Source organism: Heliangelus exortis, chromosome 9 (genome assembly GCF_036169615.1).
Source record: "Heliangelus exortis chromosome 9, bHelExo1.hap1, whole genome shotgun sequence".
NCBI lineage: Eukaryota > Metazoa > Chordata > Aves > Apodiformes > Trochilidae > Heliangelus > Heliangelus exortis.
Genome location: NC_092430.1, coordinates 15445440 through 15465167, shown reverse-complemented (window position 1 = coordinate 15465167; position 19728 = coordinate 15445440). Strand labels below are relative to the sequence as shown.

The 19728-nt window shown below is 45.1% G+C and overlaps 1 protein-coding gene across 9 annotated transcripts in view; it reads left to right on the top strand.

Annotated features, from left to right (window-relative positions):
- The window catches only part of TP63 (tumor protein p63), a 165188-nt gene that overhangs the window by 85454 nt on the left and 60006 nt on the right, over positions 1–19728 (top strand). For 2 of the 9 annotated variants that reach the window (XM_071752325.1, XM_071752323.1), the window contains exon 1: positions 11075–11259. The exons of the other annotated variants lie outside the window; for them this stretch is intronic. In XM_071752325.1, coding sequence (XP_071608426.1) covers positions 11218–11259 — 42 coding nt within the window. In that variant the 5' untranslated portion in view covers positions 11075–11217. Of the gene's footprint in view, positions 1–11074; positions 11260–19728 lie in introns of those variants that run through there. 9 annotated transcript variants of the gene reach the window in all.

The window sequence follows — 19728 nt, the reverse complement described above, 5'->3', positions numbered from 1 at the left end:
CATTTGTTAGGCTTCACCAAAGAAGGGAGCCCTCAGCCTCTTCTCTGATCAAGGATGTAGCCAGCAACCTTGGGGTCTGTGGTGATGTGGTTCTCAGCTCGTTATATTCAAGAGGAAAGCAGGTCTTAGAGGCTGTATCCTGCAGTATTAGAAACCAGGTGATGTTGTATGAATATTTTTTTTCTGACTGATTAAATACTTTGGGTAGGAGGGGTCTGGGGACCTCTCTCTAGGAACAAGCATGTGATGGTGCAATAACCCTTTTGTTGCACCGGAGGCCTCACAGCATCCTGTCAGCCTGCTGTACCAGGTGCAAGAATGCTGTCCTTCACCATCCCTCAGAAGTCCTTTAAACTGCTCACTGATGCTACAAGATGCTAGTCTGGACCCAAACAAAGCTGTTTCGGGCTAAGGACTTCAGGACAGCATGCTGATAAAAGTGTTACTTGAAGGGTTTGCAGAATCTGGATGTCTCCTGCCACCATCTCAGCAACATGTCCAGGGCTCTGGGGTCCTTGCTGGTGGGAGCAGGCATGCTGTCTGGAGTGATGGAGCAGCTTGTCCCCCTCCCCCTGTACATACCTTGCTTTCATGCCCCTGAGCGAGCTGAGCCGTCTTCCCGCAGCCCCTTGCCTAACCAGTTCACTGGAATGCCTTTCCCCAGACAGTCGCCGTGGTCTGAGTTTTAACCTGGATCCGTGCCTCCTCACAAAAGGAAAAGAGAATTCCTTGCCTTTTATTTATTTATTTATTTATTATTTTTATTTGTCCACCTTCTGCAAATCATCCTAGGGCTTTGCTGTGTGTGGCTTGGTTAGGCACTGCTGAGCTCCCTGGGGGTGGGTTTCTGCCCCAGGGATGTTCGTGTGGATACTTTAGACAAAGCTATGTCCTTTTGCGTTTGGGTCCTCAGGATTATGGGCTGTGGGTGTCCCAAGTGTGCTGGATGCAGAAATTCTGAAGATGCAATGTGTTTCATAGTTCTAAAAGCAAGAGCTTCAGCTCTGTGACTTTTTATTTTCCTTGGTACACAGAGGTGGAGAAAATATGGGGAGGAGGAAAACCTGGGCTGTAGGGAGAGACTAAATGTGGTCTGCATACCTTGCACAGAGTACCTTTCCATGCCACAGACTGGTGGACTGGAGAGGAGTGGGCTGAGGCCCCCACAGAGTTACCCAGCACCAAGGTGACCAGGTAAATCTCTTCTGCATCCTCCTAGCCTTAGTGCTATGTAAGTCAGTTTAATAGTTCATATCTGGTGGCTGTGCACTGGATTCCTCTGTGTCCAGGAGCCCATCACCTGTTCAGGCTGTGGATTGTGGTCAGGATCAGGTGTGCCAGAATATGCTGTACAAACCAAAAAATAAAAAAACAAAGCAAACAAAAGAAAACCCAACCCAACCCACTGTCCAGAAGGACATATGTTATATCCTAGCCAATGCTGTAATATTAAAGTGCAGGCTCTGATCTCTGTTAAATTTAATTGCTTGCTTAAATTTTGTGCTGGGTCAGGAGAAGAAAGTTCCACTTGCTGCACGGTAATGGCTGAGGAAGCAGATGAAAGCTGGTGATGGGACTGTGGGACAGGGAGAACATCATTGCATACTGACAGCAGAGCAGGGAGCTGGCATGGCATGCACGGGTGCAGGAGGAGTGTTGGGGTGCAGGGGCTGACTAATGTGTGGTGTGTGCTTCCCAGGGCCCTGGCATGTGCTGCAGCCCTGTATTTTGCTGGGAAATGGTTTTGCACCTGTAGGATAATACTGATTTGATGAGTAGATGAAGCGAAGTGGGTTGTGTGGCTGTCTGTTTCCATAGCTAAATATTCCCAGATTGACCATAGAAAGGAAGGAAGGACTTTGTACAGCACAGAGATGTGATCAAAGCTTTTATTCCTGTCTGGTTTGTGCTTGAGAGAGTTTGAGTCTTGCCAAGTTTTTCTTCTTTGTGGGTATTTGTTCATTCCATAGCTGTGGAAAGAAAGTTGAGATTATGCAAAGGCATTTCCATAATGAGCAAATGCATTTTTCTGTTGGAAGTTTCCCTCCAGCACCTCTCTTGTTTGCAGCTGAACTCAAAAGCTCATTTATGCTCGCTCTTCTAATCCTGCTGAATGTTTAATCTCTGCAGTGTAGGTTCCTCCAGATGATAGCATTTAAGACTGCAGATCGAAATCCCAGAATGGTCAGTCCTTTCAGATAAAGGATGCACACAGAGAATGTATTTGTGCATTTAATGTGGCCAAAGCCTGAAGGCTTTTCTCATTCTTCCTTTAGTAAGGCTCTGAAGAGATTTTTATGTTTCTTTAAATTTTTCATGAGCTCCTTTTCGTGTGCTGTTATGCCCTAGTTCTGGCTGCAGACCAGGGCTGGCTGCATTTTTGTTTTGTAGCCAGTTGATGAGTATCATTACTTCAAGTGGTTTGTGTTAGTGCCACTTTCCTGAGTTTTCAGTGATATTGAAGAAAACCAATGAGCGATCTCTCTGGTGTTCTACAGATCACTTTGGAAGCATATTTAAATATTTCTGCCCTTTTAGTATTGTGCTTTAGTTACATCTTGGGAGAGAATAAAGTAATTTTAAACTGAAAATCACAAGCCTATTGGATGTGTGATGGGGTGTGTTACATTCGTTCAGGCCTCGCTCATCTGGAGAGTTGGCTTTAAAATCCCTGGCTCGTATTGCTAGAGCACTTGAGTTGGTAGAGTGTTGTAATTGGGAGTCCTGTCATCTGTCTACATGCAAATACCTCCCAACAAAAGAAGCAGTCACTTCAGAAGACATCTTCCCCAAGCAGCTAGGCCTGCCTCCAAAGGTTTCTACAGTGCTGCACGTGCTCCTTGCCCAAGTATGGAGCAATAACGCGTTAGCGCTTATTTTGCATCCTTAAAAGGTCTGCACAAACACTTAATTAAAAGGGATCTTGATCTTGGAGCAACAGACCTCAGGCACTTTTGCCTCTGGAGCAAGTTTAAGGTTGCATGCTGTCTTGCTGGAAACTTCACTGTGTATTTCTATCTAGGTGATAGGATACTCTTTTCTTAACTATAAACATACTTCCCATATTATTTGTTGGGAACAGTTTGGTTGGGTTAGAGCCTGTAAGTGGTAAATCCTTTGGGCAGCTGGCATGTAGTAAGCCATGAAATACAGTTTGAACACCAGCAGAAGTGGGGCAGCCATCTCCCAAGTTCACATTCCTCTGGATTTATTTTTACGTATTACACCAAATTGGTGGCAAAAGGACAATGAGCCCCTTCTCTCATTAGTTGGGTGTAGGGTGATGACTCAAGCTGTCTGTTTCCAGCTGAATTGAAACCTTGCTGAGCTTTGTTGTACCCTGCTTTGTGGGGTGGGAGGAACAGAGGATGGAAAGCACCTCACAGCTGGTGTGACTGTGGCACTGACTGTGCCTGGGAGGGATTACCAAGCTCATCAGATGCTCTTTTCAGTCTAAGACAAACCTGGAACACAGGCCTAGGATTGTCCCACTCCCCTTCCTTGTCTCACGTGGCCAAAATGTCTGCTGCAGTGAGCTGTGGGGTGTAGCTTTTGTTTTAAAAGACCTCTCTTGCATTAATTGGGATTCCTGCTTTGAAGAAAGCCTTGTGCACCCAGAGTCTAACTGCACGTGTTGCTTTGTGGTTCTGCAGATCCTGCCCACAGTCCTGTTAATAACTAGTGTTTTTTCCTCCAATATTTCGCAAGGAGACTGTTGGACTAGGTAGTATTTTCCTTTGAATGTCCCTACATGTTTTCTACCTCACTGTCACTGATTTGATTGCATTGGAATTAATGAGGTATGAATTGTCAGTCACAAAATGAAGTCAATCTCTGTGAAGCATAAGGAGTGGTTTGAGGTCTGGGTTCATGTACTTACTGCTGAATGATCCCTTTGCTAATCAGCATGCAAATTTGCAGAGATTTATGAAAGATCATAGGAGTTCTAAGCATGGATTTTTATTTCCAACCTGCTTAAACACAAAGAAAAGGTACCCCGAAGCACCCTTCTTTCTCTTTCAGGACATGGGTGGATACATTGAACAACACAGTGATGTCCAGACTGCGTTAATATTAGACAAATCAAAAACTAAAATGATCAGTCTTCTGACTGATAGGCCAAATAATTGAGCCTTGTGGCTGTTCATCTTGTGATTGTTACCCGACTGGTGGTGGCTGTGGCAATTGAAAACAGACATAGGGCAAGGGGACAAAGGCCAGAACTGAGAAATTCAGCATTTCTGCATAGGAAACAAGGAGCAAACATATTCCCTGGCTGTCTCAGGTCTAGTTTGTGGCCCAGCACACCCGAGTAATATATGATAACAGCAATACTTTTGCATGAGAAGCTCTAATGTCCATTGGTTGCAAGGACTGAGGCTTTAACCAGAGTTTTGGGAGATTGTTATCAAATTATTGCAAACCAATAACTTTTTTTTTAATACTGTATTATTGTACAAGGGCTTGGTTGGAATTTGGCAGCATAACAGAGGTGGCTGGAAAGAGCAGTTTTGACTGTTTGTGAAGAGTTGTGCTTTTCCCGAGAGCAATCTGTAGTTTATACAAGATAAGGGAAGAACAACACTTCCCCCTCAGCCACTTGTGCAAGAACAGCTCTGGTCTGTCAACAGCTGCTCCTTTCTCCTAATGAAAAACAAAGACTCTCTAATCTGTCCCTGTCTTCTGCTTTTCCTTTTCCCTTTCCCTGGCTGGAGTGCTGTGTCTCAGCTGGGATGCAGGTTTGTGCCATGCCCCTGTCTCACCTCCAGCTGGAGGGATGGGGCTGTTCATGCTGCTCAGGAGCACTTCTCATGAATTTTATTGTGTAATATTCTCTTATTTTGACAAAGTATTTTACAAACATGTTGGAGGGAGGTTGGGGATGGTTGGCAAACATCATGTCTTGAGCATCCAAGGGTGGTCATCAGGCAAAAATGCAGTTTGAACGTTTTTACTGTGACAATAGGGCTGCTGATGGCTTGAACCTCCAAAGTCCCCGAGTTGTCTCAGTGTTTGACTGTTTGCCGGTCTGTGTTTTTTCAGTCATCAGTGTTCAAGTGTTTGCTGGCAAGTGGTTTTGCATGCTGATCTTGCTGTCTTGCAAAAAAATCTGCATCCAGATGATTATTTCCTTTTATCTCTAATTTAGTGAAAGCAACTGATTTTTAAAGAGGGTCAACAGGGTATAAAATAAGAGGGAAAATGACATACGAGGAGCACCGTGAATAATCAGACAACAGTTTTTGATAATCATCTGTATGCTTAGTGTCCATCCTGCATTGTACCCCATCTTGTAAGAAGTGAGTCCTTGCTGCTTCTTGGGTGGGAATGACCTCCCTCAGTGAGGTTGGAGGGGGTTTGGTTGTGCAGACAGTAGGAAAGGTGTGGGGACCTTGCATCATCCTGGCTGGAGAGCTGAACCTCTCTTATTAAATGGAGCTCAGCAGCTGGAGGGCAGAGTCCCTGGGGACTGCGTGCACCCTTCCTAAACCAATATTGCACCGCAGTTGTGAAGGGAACAGGTTTTGTTTCACAACTCCTTTCCACCTTCCCTCTTTCTGCTCCCCCAGTGTAGCCTTATCTCCTGACATGATGCCATTAACTCTCTAATTAGCCCTAGGGGTGTTCTGGGGGAGATAACTAAGCTGTAGGAGCTCAAATAAGCAGCGTGCGCAGATGTTTACCTGGGGTCGGAGGGCAGGGCTGTTGTGACAGGCGATTGCCTTGGGGAGGGCACACTCCTTGGGGAGTGGAGAAGGGGACCTGTGTCCTGGTCAGATCCTGGAGATGGGCTTTCCTCCTGCCCCCAGCGACTTTGTCTCTTTGCACTTCAAAAATGGGGGTGTGGGAGGGGTGCAGTTTGAAGTCCTTGGAAGAAGGGATTGATCCTTGGCACTAAGGACTTGCAGCCAGGGTGTGGTTCTGGCTAGAAAGTTCATACACTTGAGTGCTCTTTCCAAAGGCAGTTTCTGGACATGGGACCCATCCCTGGGTCGGTGGTGGGGAAGGGAAGGAGGGCACTGAATTTTTGCTTGTGAGTATAGCAGAGTGGTTGACCCTGCGAGAGCTGGGGTTAGCTGTGCCTCTCCTGCATGCAGGAGGCTGCATCTCTCAAACAGTGCTCCAGAGCAGCCTGGGATGTGCGTAAGGTTGTTTCCAGTCTGTGGCAGGCAGGGTGCTCCCTTTCAGCACCATCTCTCTTTTTTTTTTTTTTAAAGTTGTTACAGCTTGCTGCGGATGATTTTTTTTATTTTTCTTTTTTAAGGGGAAAGCCCCTATTTCAGTATGTGCTGGGTTCTTTTTCCCCTCTTCTTTGTGGTTTGAGCAATCAAGACCAGCTCTGCATGAATTTTTAAGAGGGGAGTGCAACTGTGACATTTTTTAGAACTATTTTCTTTTTGCTCTTTAGCCTGACACCTGCTATTGCAGTCTATCACATCTGTCCCTGCAAAGTCTTCACTGGAAAGACTCCCAAAGCCATCTGGCAGATGCTTGTTTTTTGAGCATTCAGCAGTTATTTAGATGTTGTAACAAACAAACAAAAAACCCCCAAATCCCACATTCTGTTTTTTCTCCTCCTCCTTCTGTTATCTCAGTCCTAATATATAAACATTTCTCAGCTAAGTGAATGTCACAGTCTGTGGTGACGTGGTTGATCCAGATGCTATTTTTGTAAGAGTGGAAAGATCTGAGCTGATTTTTTTTTTTCTTTGATCTGCAGGTAATTCTGAATGAATGGCCTAACACATGGGCAGGTGCACGCAGCCCCCAGCCCCCTTCGACAAGAACTTCACACTCTGCAGTTAACACTACAGTTGTGGCAGTGACATCTTTAGTTGTGACCTAGCATACTTACTTTGCATCCAGGAAGGGTTATTAAGAATTTGTGGTACCAGCAAGAGAGGCTGAGAGCAACCTTAAATCAGCAAGGGGGAAGTGCATTCAAACAAAGAACCTAAATCAGCAGTTTGACTTGGCTTATGCCTCATTTTGGAAATTTAGGGGTCTTGTTTGCGGGTTGTTTTGTTTTTCAGTGTACCAGCAGAAGCTGTAAAGTGTTGCCTGCCAAAAGCTCTCTAGAGTATCTTGAGTCAGACCTGGAAGGGCTGCAGCTGAAACTTTCAAATCTAGCTCACAATTCTTATTTTTAGTTTCCTGAAGTATTGGAGATAGCATACTTATTTTAAAGAGATTTCCTTACCTGAGGATCAGCTGCTTTGCTTCTTTAAATTCAATCCAGTTAAGCATCCAAAGCTTGAAGTTCCAGGCTTTGCACAACTCCTGATGTTTTGGGTTAATTCATTTAATTTCTAGTTTCTTTTCTTTTTTTCCTATTCAGGATAGGAGAGAGCTTGTTGGACTAGATGAAAAGAGTTAAACATTGTTCATTTCACCTCAATATGAAGTAAATCTTTTTACCATGTGAAATGAGGGGTCTTTACCTTAATCTGTTTCATTTTCTCACTAGGCTAATGTTGGTATAATAAGATAGAATCTCTGTCTGCAAAGAGTGTCTTGCTGTGACTTTCAAACATTGCAGCTGCAACAGAACTGATGATGTTTTTTCCCTTGGAGATTTGTTCAAAAGGCTCTGATCAATGATAGGTCTCACTGCCCAATTGCTGAGGGATGAGTCTGAAGAATACACTGTTTCAGGGAGTTGCATTTCCCTCTGATAGACCAAGAGATGCTGCCTTGCTGCCATTAGGCTGTTGGAGAATCATCTTTGTGAAGTTTTTGTATCTGCAGAAGGAAAGAATCAACTGAGATTCCAGGTGGTTTTCTTTCTCATGACAAGGTAGAAGGGTGAGTGATCAAGCCCTTACTCTGTGCCATTCGTGTCTGTGTGAACATACAAGGCAGAACATCAGCCTGTGAGAGAGGAGGAAGCATCTTGTGAAGTGGTACATTCAGGTCTGAAGCCAGTGAAACATAGTTTGGAGCCCTTAGGTTATAAGAGAGGGATGCTGGTACCTGGGCTGCAGCAGTATTGGTGAGCACACTGTCTGGTGTATGCTCTGTCAACTCCTGACACCCTCATTGGGTTGGTGGTGGCCTCCTTTGTGTCCCTTCTGGAGGAGTGATTTCCAAAGGTCACTTGTCCAGCATCCACTTCAAGGTGACCACACAGCCTAATGCCTTGAAACACTGAGCCAGGTCGGTGCTGTGTGTACAGAGGGCAGGGATTTGTGCTGACATGTCAATTTATTCATGCTATATACACTTCTCCTCATGTTTGACATGCAGATCTCTTTGGATAAACTTCCATATATCTCTGTGTAGTGCATCTGGGTGTTGCTTCACCCTCAACCACCTCCAGCCACCTGTGGGACAGAAGATAGCAGATACCAAACACAACAATGCTGCATTAATGACTTGGAAAGGATGATCTTTGGAGTTTCACAGCACAGCTGGTAAAAGAGGCTTTTGCAATGACTTACTGAATTTGGGAGATCTTTGTATGTACCTTCTCCTTCTCTTTTTTATTCCTCTTTGTAGCTTTTGAACTCATGGGCCAGTATCAAAAACTTGACAGTATTCAGGAATCAAAATGTGAGTTGAGCACAGCAGAACTTTTCAACACTGTTAGCAGAAAATTCACGGGTAACTTCGAGCTTGATACTGAGCTCCATGCAAGCTTTGCTGTGAAATAACCCCTTTGGTGCTGTGGCTGCTCCCTGCAACCCTTGCCTATATCTCCAGATTAGTGCTTGCATGGCTTTTTGGCTTGTACCTGTCTCGGGTGAGATCAGGTGAGTGCACCAGGGGTGGCTCCTGGTGTTAGGTGGTGCTGGGGAGGGTGGAGATGAAGGGAAGGGGCTGCAGCGGTGGTCTCCTGAGGTGTTCCAGTTATGTAAGGAACCAGCTTTGCATTCAGCAGACTTCTGATGGGAGTGCTGGAGGTGCCTGTCGTCCCAACCTAAGCGGGGATGTTGCTACTGGTGGTGGGTAGGGCCCTCCCTTGGCTGGGGAGGGCTCAGTGCTCCTCCCTGCAGCCCGTTCGTGGAAGCACCTCCCTGCTTCGTGCTCACTCCGGAGGAATTGGGAAGGTGCAGTGGAAATGCCTGCATGCCTTCCCTCCGGTGCCCAGCAGTCCTCCGCTGAGCTGTGCTCCCGGGGTTAGAGCTAAGCCAGACACTCACCTCGCTCCCCTTGGCAAGGAGTTCTTGCAGGGTGGCGGAGAGCACTGTGATCCCCTGCTCTGTGTTTGGCCAGCTCCTGCCTGGGGATGGTTTTGTCTTGTTTTATTGACGGTAGTTCAGCGAACTGCTGCTCGTCTGTAACCTGGAGAGGAGCTGGTGCGAGCTCGCAGCGTCTTCTAATTCTCAGATTGTCGGGGAGCCAGAAGTGGCTGGTGGAGAGAGAGGGCAGCCTGGAGAGCACCTTGAGCATCTCAGCTGCTTACCCTCGTCTCACCGCCAGCCCGGAGACCCCTCCTCCTCTGCCCAGAGAAGCTGGGGTTAAACGATGCTCAAAGGCGAGGGAGCCGGCATGGCCGGGAGTGGCGGCAGCTTCTGGGGCTGCAGGGAGGTGTCGGGGCCAAGGGGAGTTTCAGCCCTGCCAGGGACCTCTCTCTCTCAGCGAAGCACCTGCGGGTCGGTCGCTCACCCCCTGCAACGAGAGGTTTGGGTGTCCCTGCGGGCGCTCAGCAGTGAGGCACGGGGCTGCTTCGCCCCGATCCGCACATAAAAGTCGGAAGCGCTGTCATTAGGCAGGGAGGGCAGGGCGGCCGCCCTCTGATCTGGATGTTTGGTTTCCTCTCTTACCCCCTCCCCAGCCCTTGGAAAAGGTGTTTTGTTTCCCCTTGCTCGATGGCGCATACCCCCCTCTTCGGGAACGAATGGGACGAGGCGGCTTTTGTTCTCGCCGTGCATCCCTCTGGCAGCGCACCCCGTCCCCTGGGGTGCTTCTGAGCTCTGCTCCGGGGGGTGGCCCAGACCTCGCCCCCCCAGTACACTCCGGGTATCTCCGCTGGGGACAGCAGGACAGGACGGGTTTGTGGGTTTTTTCCTGCTCTTTCGGAGTAAAATCACAGCGGGGCTGCTGTGATCTGCCTGTCTTCTCGCTGTGTTCTCCCGCAGATCAAATCTCGGCGAAGTGCTGTTCCTACCTGTCTTTTCAAAGTATTTAATTTGCTGTGGGCACAGCGTCCAGATGGTTTCTACTGCGCAGTACCCAGCAGCTTCTCCCATCTAAATCAATATCATGAGACCCTTTGGGCAAGTGGCTTTTTTTATTTTAGTTTTTTACATTTCCCATTTCAAGTGTGGCGATTTTAAGGCTTATTACCGTGACATGAATGAGAAACAATTGCAAAGAAGGGAGGGAGAGGGGGGGGGAAATAGCTGGAGTGATGTCCTGTAAACGCAGGACCTGTTGACTGTGAGCACGGATGAAAGCACACAGAAGACAGGGCATGTAGCTGGATTACCGTTCATGAAACTGTGATTGCTTCTCAGAAAGCTCGTTAGTTTTGCTGTTTGGTTGTGGTTGTTTTTTTGTTTTTTTGTTTTTTTGTTTTTTTTTTTTGGGGGGGGGGGTTTGGTTGTTTTTTAATTTATTCTTTTTGGGGTTTTTTGTCCAAAACCTGCATGCTGCAGCAGCCAGAAGCTCAGCTGTTTTTACTAGACTGCCGGTCTTTAATGTTGTATCTTGATCCATTCCTGAATGTTTTGGGCTTTGGTGGCAACAAAGCCTATTCCTGAAGAAAACTCTGGAGTCTCAAAAAAAGTAAAGTTTCTTGGAGTGGCTCCTTTGGAGCAATTCTATGACTGTCTTTTGAGTTCCCAAACTTGTAGAAAAGTGACAGGGGAAAGTTATAATTTTCTTTATTTTCTCTCTCTCTCTCTTTCTTCCTTTTTGTTTTTTCCCTTTGGTTGTTTTCCCCCCTTCCCTTCCTTCACTTTTTTAGAGATTGGTGATAAGGAATTCTAACTACTTAATGAGCTGGGAGAGGCCTCTCTCCATTGGAGTGGAGGACTCCAGGTGGCACTTTGACAGATTGGACAGGTAAGGCAGGAGAGCCCCACCTCCTCCTCCTTGCCTATAGTTAGGTATATAAGGGAAACTTCAATTATGCAGAGAGGCACACTCCAAGTCCTGTTATCTTCCAAGTAGCATCACATATTTTTAGGGTCTTCTAGGGGGTGGGAGGTATTTGTCAAAATCCTGGAGCCAGAAGAAAGAACAGCAGCATTGATCAATTTGACTGCTAACATGTTGTACCTGGAAAACAATGCCCAGTCCCAGTATAGCGAGGTAAGGATTCTAGGTTTGAACTATCATATCTTTAATATATTTTCATTTTTAGTGATCGCGTGCAGTTTTTTCACCCCTGTATTCCCGAAGTTAGGTGTGCAATATGCTTTTGTTTTTTGAAACTTTTGCACTTTACAATGGGACAAGGAGGACTAGATACTGGAATGAGAGTGAACTTTGAATCTTTACATTTGGGGCATAAAATTTGTTTTGGGGACCTTGATCAGCCTAACATAATTTTCTGTCATTGGCGAAGCAGGGCAAGGCAGTTGCCTACTGTTGGCAATGCAGAAAGACTGCTGTGGCAGTCAGAACAGTATCTGTGTTGACTGCATTATAACTCATTTACTAGTCTTTTATTGCCATAATTTCTGCTTATTGCTAAAAGTGGGTGGTCTGTAGGAAATAATAAAAAAATACATGACAAACCCCTCCTTAGATTAACTTTTTAAAGTAAAATAATATGCAGACAAAGGTTCTCTGCTGCAAAAGTTGCATTAGCGTCCACACCAACAACTCTCTTACTCAGTGCTGTTTAATACCTTGCCTCATGACTTGTAGCAGCGGCAGGGTATCTTATATAGGGTGTTTGAAGTTATAATGTGAGGATGAATGTGCATACAATGGATGCATTTTGCTTTCTACAGTCCTTTGCACCGTGTGGGCACGGCGGAATGCAAACTTCAGATGCCGCTTTGATTTGTTTATTTTATTTTTTTATTTTATTTTTTTATTTGGCAGTTTTTACTTGTTGAATTGTTTTTAACCAGTTGGGTTGATGGTTTGCAAGGTGGAAGCAAAGAGGATTGCTGCACGCCGTTCATATCTTTGAGGAAGTTACCTGGGGTTGAGGGAGATCTAACGACAATATTGGTTTACATTCCAGTGGAGACAGCAGCTGTGTTGACACTCCTCAGAATGGCAATGCAGCAAAAGCTCTTTGGTGTGTGTGTGTGTGTGTCTGTGTGTGTGTGTGTTCCTGGTGAAAATGCTTCAAGTGGAGGCCACAGGGTATGAGGCCTGAAGCAGACAGAAGCTCAGCCACTTGGAAAAGAAAACAAAATAGGAATTGCAAGGCCAAGAGCGCAGTTAGGAGATGTGATAGCTGGCGTGGAAAAGCCTGTTAAAAGTGCACTCAGGGCTTGCATGTCTGGGATGGCAGGTTTGCAGCTTGGGGAAAGCGAGGGGTAAACTGAAACCAGCCTGCTTTCCTTGTCCCCCCTTCTGCAGGGAGAGCAAACACCCAGCGTGTGCTTGGTTCCTGGCTGCTGCCGCCGTGCAGAAGACCCAAATCGGTGACTCTTTTTTCCTAGGTTAATTATAAACTCTTAAACATGGAGAGTGTGCTTCTTGGAGTGTTTGCTTGGCGGTATTTGTCTGCTGCTATCTGATCAACTTTCGCTGAATAGCAGTGGTGGGGCTGTGGAGTCCCCATGGTTGACTTGCTGGGCTCATCTGTCAGAAGCGATGCGCTCAGGAGCGTTCTCGCTCCGCTTAAATGCTGCTCTGCACCGTTGCTGTTAGGGAAGAGCTTTATAAAAAGCTTTTTTTCCACCCCTTCTTGAATTTGAACAAGGTGCACTGACTTTGTTCATCCAGCAAAACTCTACATGCTGGGGAAAGCCAAACCCATTAGCATTGACTTGGCTTTATTTCTGAGAAAGGACAGACTTTGTAATAACTGGTCTCAACAGAGGGAGACTTATTAATGCTCAATTAAAATACATTGGTGTTGATGAACCTCACCCATCTTAAGCTTAAAACGAGATGTGGGCTTTGGCTTGTTTTCCTTTAAGAAGGGAGGGGAGGGAGGGGAAGGCTTCTGCTATGGAAATGGCAGTAGCAACCACTGCCTGCTGGAGTTCAGATTTTAGAGCTGTTTCTGAATTAGGCAGAAAGTGCCTTACCAACTCATTAAAACCTTGGTATAGACTATTTAAAAGCAGACATAAGGGAAAGGAAGTAAAATTCCCCCCCCCCTTCCCCATTAAAATAAAAATTTTAAATGGAGAGTGTGGAGTCCCATTCCACCCAAACCCATTTCTAGAGGTGCTGTGCCCAGGTGCCCCAGGATGCTCACTGCCTGTCCGAAGGTGCTGAGTTCTGCCCTCTGCAGCTTGGGAACCAGCGCTTGTGCAAGCCCCAGTGTGAGTGGCGTGGTCAGGATGGAGAACTGGCACCATCACCCATAGCCCTATGGCATCCGTGCCCCCAAGTGTCATACTGCATGCCATAGTGAGATGAGAAGTTGCTCCCAAATGAGCAAAATCTGGTTGAGAAAAGCTGAGAGAGGGGAGAATGGTGTTGAAGTGAATCACAGCCCTAGAAGGCTGGAGGTGGAACCTGCCCCAACCACTTTTCCAGCTTAATCTAACCCAGCGTTTGATCTGGGTTGACTATAAGAACAATTAAGCTCTTTGTTGGCAGAGCACTGGACTTGATGACCTTGGAGATCCATTCCTGTGTGTTTATAAGTTGGAGATGTGAAGAGAGACATTGGAGTGGTTATAATGGGATGATGAGAAACCCTTTGGATCTCATTGTGTTTTCCTACCTCATCTCTACATCTGGAATTTTAGGTATTGTCCACAAATGTTTGTGGGGTAACATGCATCAGGTTGGGTGTGAAGAAGGTATCTGCAAGTTTCTCCAGTCTTGTCCAATTTCTTGGGTGTCTGAGGGAAGGATGAGAGCAATAGCAATTCCCTTTGGGGACTCTGGATTCTTCTGCAGTTTGGCTGAGATGGTGATGTAGAGTTTGGAGTGTTTACTAAAACAAAAGTAAAGCATTGCCAAAAGAATAAACACATCTTGTTCAAACACTGATAAGAAATATGTGCCATGACTTCTGATGGTATGCTTCATCCTTCCCAAAGATCTTCCTGCTCTTTGTGGGAGAGAAAAAAATTAAAGAACCTCTTTCTGTTAAGATTTTATCACAGTTTTGGGTTAGGGGGGGGAAACAAGTTCTATACTATATTTTGTGCTCTGCTTTATGTGTTTTTGGCAGCATTTCTTCACACTGGAAATTAAGAAAAGCTGTGTATAGTTTGCTCTCTTTGAGAATCTGGGTAGCCTCTTCAGAAGGTGCATTTTTGGTTTTGGTTTCCCTCTTAGTAATAATTTTTAGTAATCTTTCCCTCTTTCAGTAATAATTCAGATGCATGTGTTTGAGCTGTGGCACGCTGGATACGAGTGCTTCTTTGTAGGAGCAGACATTTGGGTCTCTGGATTGGCCTGGAAGGGTGTTCTGAGGGAGCAGGACCTCAGTGAGAGAAACAGTTCTTGCACCTACCTGGGACATTGTTTCAGCAAACATTAGTTTGAGATTAAGGAATGTGGGAATTGAGCTGTAACTTGGTTTTGAGCATCAGTTTCATTGGTGTGCAGTAAAAGTGTGACTGAGGCTTATTATCCATGCTGGATTTGGCTGTGAACCACCAAAGAAGACAATGCCATGTTCCCACTGCTGCTTTCCTTGGCTGCTTTTGCCATGTAGCACTGGTCATACTGACTCCATTAGGCAAAGGCTCTTCCCCTTGTGCCACCCCTTCTCTGTGACCCTTGGCCAAGGCCAGGATGAAGGAAGCAGTCCCTGGGGGACACTGCCTTGTCACTGCCCGGGTGAGCAGCCCAGCATCTCCCTTCCTCCAGTCTGGAGGTACCAGGGAGAAAAGCTCAGCTGTTCAGTGCCCTCTGCACCCCACATTTTGTCCTACCACAAGATGAAAGCAGTTGGATAGATGCTATATGAAGTCTAATGAGTTTCTCAAGGAAGGTTTTGGCTAAACCTGACCTTCTCTCTTGGTCCTTCCTCCTCCTATTTCTGACAATGCCTTGGGGTTCTGCTGATTCCAAGCAGGCAAGCAACTCCCAGTCTCTCAGAGAAAACATCTCTGAGGTGCACAGGGTTCAGATATAAATGCCATATCTTTCAGTGGCCTCTGTAGAAATGGTATCAACACCCCACATGTTTGGGCATAGATTCTCATTAGGAACAAAATGCACTGGGGGATTGTGTTCCTTGACAGTGTCCAACTGCAATTCCAGCTGCACATCCAGCCTTCGTTTTTGCTGTAATGGCACTTAAGGGACTGGAGCTTTTGGCATGTGATATCTGTACAGGTTTGTGGGGCACATCTGTTATCCTTTGGCTGCAAAAAACTTCTGCAAGGATGTGGAGGCCTTGTGTCACCAGGTACTGTCTCCTCTGAGAGATATTAAGACTGCAGACCCAGTAGCAAAGGCTTCATGGGAAATAAAAGACCCTATGGTTAGATACACCTATATCTTTTGTTTGGAGAGATAGTGCTCACTATTGCCCCATTTGGGTTTGCCAGTGAAGAGATCTAAGTTGTTTAGAGAGATGAGCAGCAGGAAGCTGAGACCTGCTTCTTGCTGTGTGTTGCCATCTCCATTCCATCTGAAACAAGAGGACTACTCTAGGGGAAAAACGCAGGGAAGAGCAAGAGCAGAGTGTGTTTCCAGCATCAGATGATCCAGCCACTTACTGCTGCAAGCTTATCATGCCATGGGTGGTCTTCCATTGTGTCATAGGGTACCAAAAAAATTCGGTGATATCAGCCTTAATAGTAGAGATATCTGACCCTCATGTTGAGCTGTGAATTGGGGATGTTACCTGGAGAAATCTTCTCTTTGCTTTAGGGCCTGGACCTCAGCAGTCTAAGGCTGTGGGTGTAGCTCAGAAACAAGCAATTGTAACCTGCATGCGGGTGGAAAGAATGAATGAGTGTCTCCTTTAGTAGACAAAAATGAAACCTGATGACAGTTTGTTAACTTCTCAGTGTGCGGCGTGCAGTGCTTCAGCAGAAATCGGGATTGTTTGGATGTGTGTAAAATCTTGTTACTGTGCAGTAGCACACAATTTCTGTGGTTTGCACAGTAACACAGTTACAGCAGACAGATTGGAAGTTGGACCTCTGTTTTACAATTTTCTGCCCTCAAAACGAGTGTTAACAAACCATATGAAAGTAGAGACAGAGAATTTTCTTGGTTGCTGGCAAGTTGTTAGCTTGCTGCATCTGGCAAGAAACTAACACTAGGTATTTTGAAGAATGAGATGATCACTGGAAAAGAGCTGCTATGGCTACTCAGTGAGGATGTTTTACACCTTGAATTGGTGGTTGTTACTGATGAATTATTTTTGTTTGCTCTAAGTTTGCCTCAGTAGAGACGGGATGAAATTATCCATATACTCTCTGCTAAAGATTACTCCTTGGGCAATAAAAGAACTGCTGTTTTGACTGGTTATTTTTACCCGTCTAGTGGTTTCAATCTTCCACAATGTCACCAACACCTGAATTCTCTAATTCCTTCCAACACGAGCCCAGTTAGATTATTGCCTAATTCCCTCAGGAACTGTTTGTCTTTCTTTTTACTCTGGTTTTTTTTTTGTTTGTTTTGTTTTTTGTTTTTTTTTTTAAATAAGAAAGTAACGGTTCTAAGTCAAGTGAAATTGTTTTTCTTTTCTCCTGGTCCCTGAGCATAAAGAAACAACAGAAAAAAGCTTGGTCTGCCTACTCTGTGTTTCCACTTACGTGGTGGTGACATTTTGGATTGTGTCTGCCGAGCTATGCCTAATGGAAGAGGTTGCTTCCAGTCGCAGCTCTGATTCCAAGCGGCAGAAGCTTCCCTAGTTCCACAAGGAAGACATGCCATCTGCAGCAGGAAAGCTGTGGATGTGGGATGTGAGAGAGTGTAAACCATGTGCTTTGCGCTTTCTTTCCTCTGGAAGATGTTGGCTGTAAGTAGTGAAGAAACTACTCATTTCATTATCGTGAAGGGCTGAATAAAAGCGGGTGTTGCCTGGCTCAAGGCAAATTTTAAATTCTATTTACAAAATGTTCCCACTGAAAAAAAAAATCTGGAAACGCTTCAGAAAGGAGCTCTTGCACTGATGGATTTGCACTAGACACTGTTAAGCCCTGTTATTTTTCTGGCACTACCTCCAACGCCTCTTGAGAATGTGCAGAGTAGGCAATAAAACGAATGCAACTCTTTTAAAGTGAGGTTGCATAAATCATCAGAAAGGAGAAGAGCTGCTCATATACCAGCAGCAGCACTCTGCTCCATCTTCTGCAACAGAGAAGTGAGCTCAAGCTCTTTGTTTGTGCCACTTGGCCCCGATTAGCATCAAGTAATTTTTGGTATGAAGTGGAATTAAGAGGAAAGTAATTTCTCTCCCAGGGTGCTGAGGTTCAACTTTTTTTTTTCACTTTTACATGTTTTCTACATTGTCTGTTGTCTCAGTGCCATGATTGGCTTGCAGTCCCTTGACAAGTAACCGAGGCCATGATCTTGAGTGATACGTGAGCTCAGCCATGCTTAGGCATGTGGGTGGGTCTTTCCAAGTGAATAAACTTGCTGTTCTTCAAAAACTTCCTGTTTCATTTTGGTTTAGAGTATTAGATGATTTCTGCAAAATCCTCCTGGTCTTGAGACTCCCAAACAGAGCTTCCAGCACAGCAGAGCTCTGATGGGAAGATGATGCTGTAACTATCAGAGGAATTAGAGACCTCCTTTCCACTTGGGCCAAGCCATGGGATAAAGCCTTAGTTAGAACAGCTCAGGACAAGCAGTTTGTAGGTTGTCACTTAGCTGACAGCTACTGAGAAGGAAGCACAGGAAAATGTAGGGGTGAACCTATTACTTACAAACTGGCTCCTGGGCAAGAGTCCCAACCCTCTTCAAAAGCAGAGCCTATGAGAGACTTTCCAGGTTTATTTTATTTGCTTGCAATTTCCTTATGCAAGGAGTAAATACTGCAAGATGAGATTTAAGGTGATTGGGGGTTTGTTTCTGTAAGGCTTCTATTATAAGGAACAAAATAAGTAAGGAATGCCTGTTGATGATGTTTTTGTTTTGGGTTTTTTTCCTTATTGGTTTTGGGTTTTTTTGTGCATTCTTGTTGTTTTTTAAATTTGTGCTATGTCCGAGTTAATTGAACCAACACTCAATGATACCTTATGTTTCAGCAAATCCCCTGGCACTGCTATTTCACCTGAAGTTGTAATGGTACAACTAAAGGAGCAGTGTTTGAACTAGGATGCGGGTCTTAGTATCTAGAATAGATGGATTGAGGTGGGATTTATTTCTAGGCTTGTGCTCAGTTGGCTGCTCCATTTGGAAATGGACTCAAGTGGCAAGGCTCAGCATGCTTGAAAATTAATGCATTGATTGGAGCCCAGCAGCCTCTTGGGATTGATTCCAGAGTTTGGATCCGGATTAAACTTCCCCTCAAGGCCTTTGGGAAGTGGTATACAAGGGGACCTGGTGAAATTTGAGAGGAGTCCAACTTCCTCAAGATGGCAAGAAGATGAATGTTTTTACCAAGGGCAAGAAGAGTGGGAGGAAACGCCCAGTTTAGGGAGGGAAGGGGAAATATTTTATGGTGGGGTAGTGTCTGGGAATGAAAGGGATGGATTGTGTCTCAGCAGATACGAATCTTTCAGTCTTAATCCACATCTAGGAAGTAAATACAAAGAATCTTGCTGCCTTCTGGGAACAGGGAGAGAGGGAGGAGGTGCAGCACTGGGCTTTTTGGCGATGTTGCTGAGGCAGAAATCCCTGTGCTGCAGAGCTGCAGTCGGGTTGCTTCAGAGATCTGAGGCTCAGGGCTGGTGCACGATGCCTCAGGAGCAGAGGGAGCAGAACCATAGGGATAGGTGAATGTGCTTTCTCAGCCTCTACCTCTGTAGGACTTAAACATGCTGCCAGCAAAAGTGTCAGGTTGGCAAGTGGATCTCTTTGCTGCATGGGAAATAACTGAAAGTAATAATTTTCCTTGATTTTTTTTTGTTTGTGGGTTTTGTTGTGGATTTTGGGTTTTTTTATTTGATTGGTTTTTTTGTGGTTTTTTTCTTGTTAAGGTAATGTTATGACATCTTTGTGCATCACAAAATACTTTTTGGGGGTGTGGTTGCTCAAAGAAAATAATACAAATCTGACTGCTCTGAAAAAAATTTGTGTCAAATCCTTAATAACCTCTGCAAGCCTTCCATCCATAGCATCAGAACTGGCTCCATCAGGAGCCCTGGTGGTGACTGACTAGAACTAAATAGATGAGTGGACTTCCCTCTACCCTCTTTCAGCAGCAGATGAGTATGCAAGAAGATCTTAAAAAAGAAGCTAGAACATACACTGGTTAGGTGTGATCTAATAATCTGTAAACAGGAAACTACTCCTTGAATATAAAAAGATGTTGTCAGAAAGATGCTGATAGGAGTCTTTTTCAGTCCACTGTTCTGTGTGTCTAAAAGGAGCTGTGAATGGTCATGTTGGAGCTTATTGTGGAATTGGATGGAAATTAGTAGGCATATTACTCAAAAAATATGGAACAACCTCTCTGTTTCTTTGGCAATCACATGCCATCACAAGTAACTATAAGTTCCTTGCAGTTAACTTAGCTAACTTGCTTATTACAAGAAGCAGCCACTAAAATTATGGAAG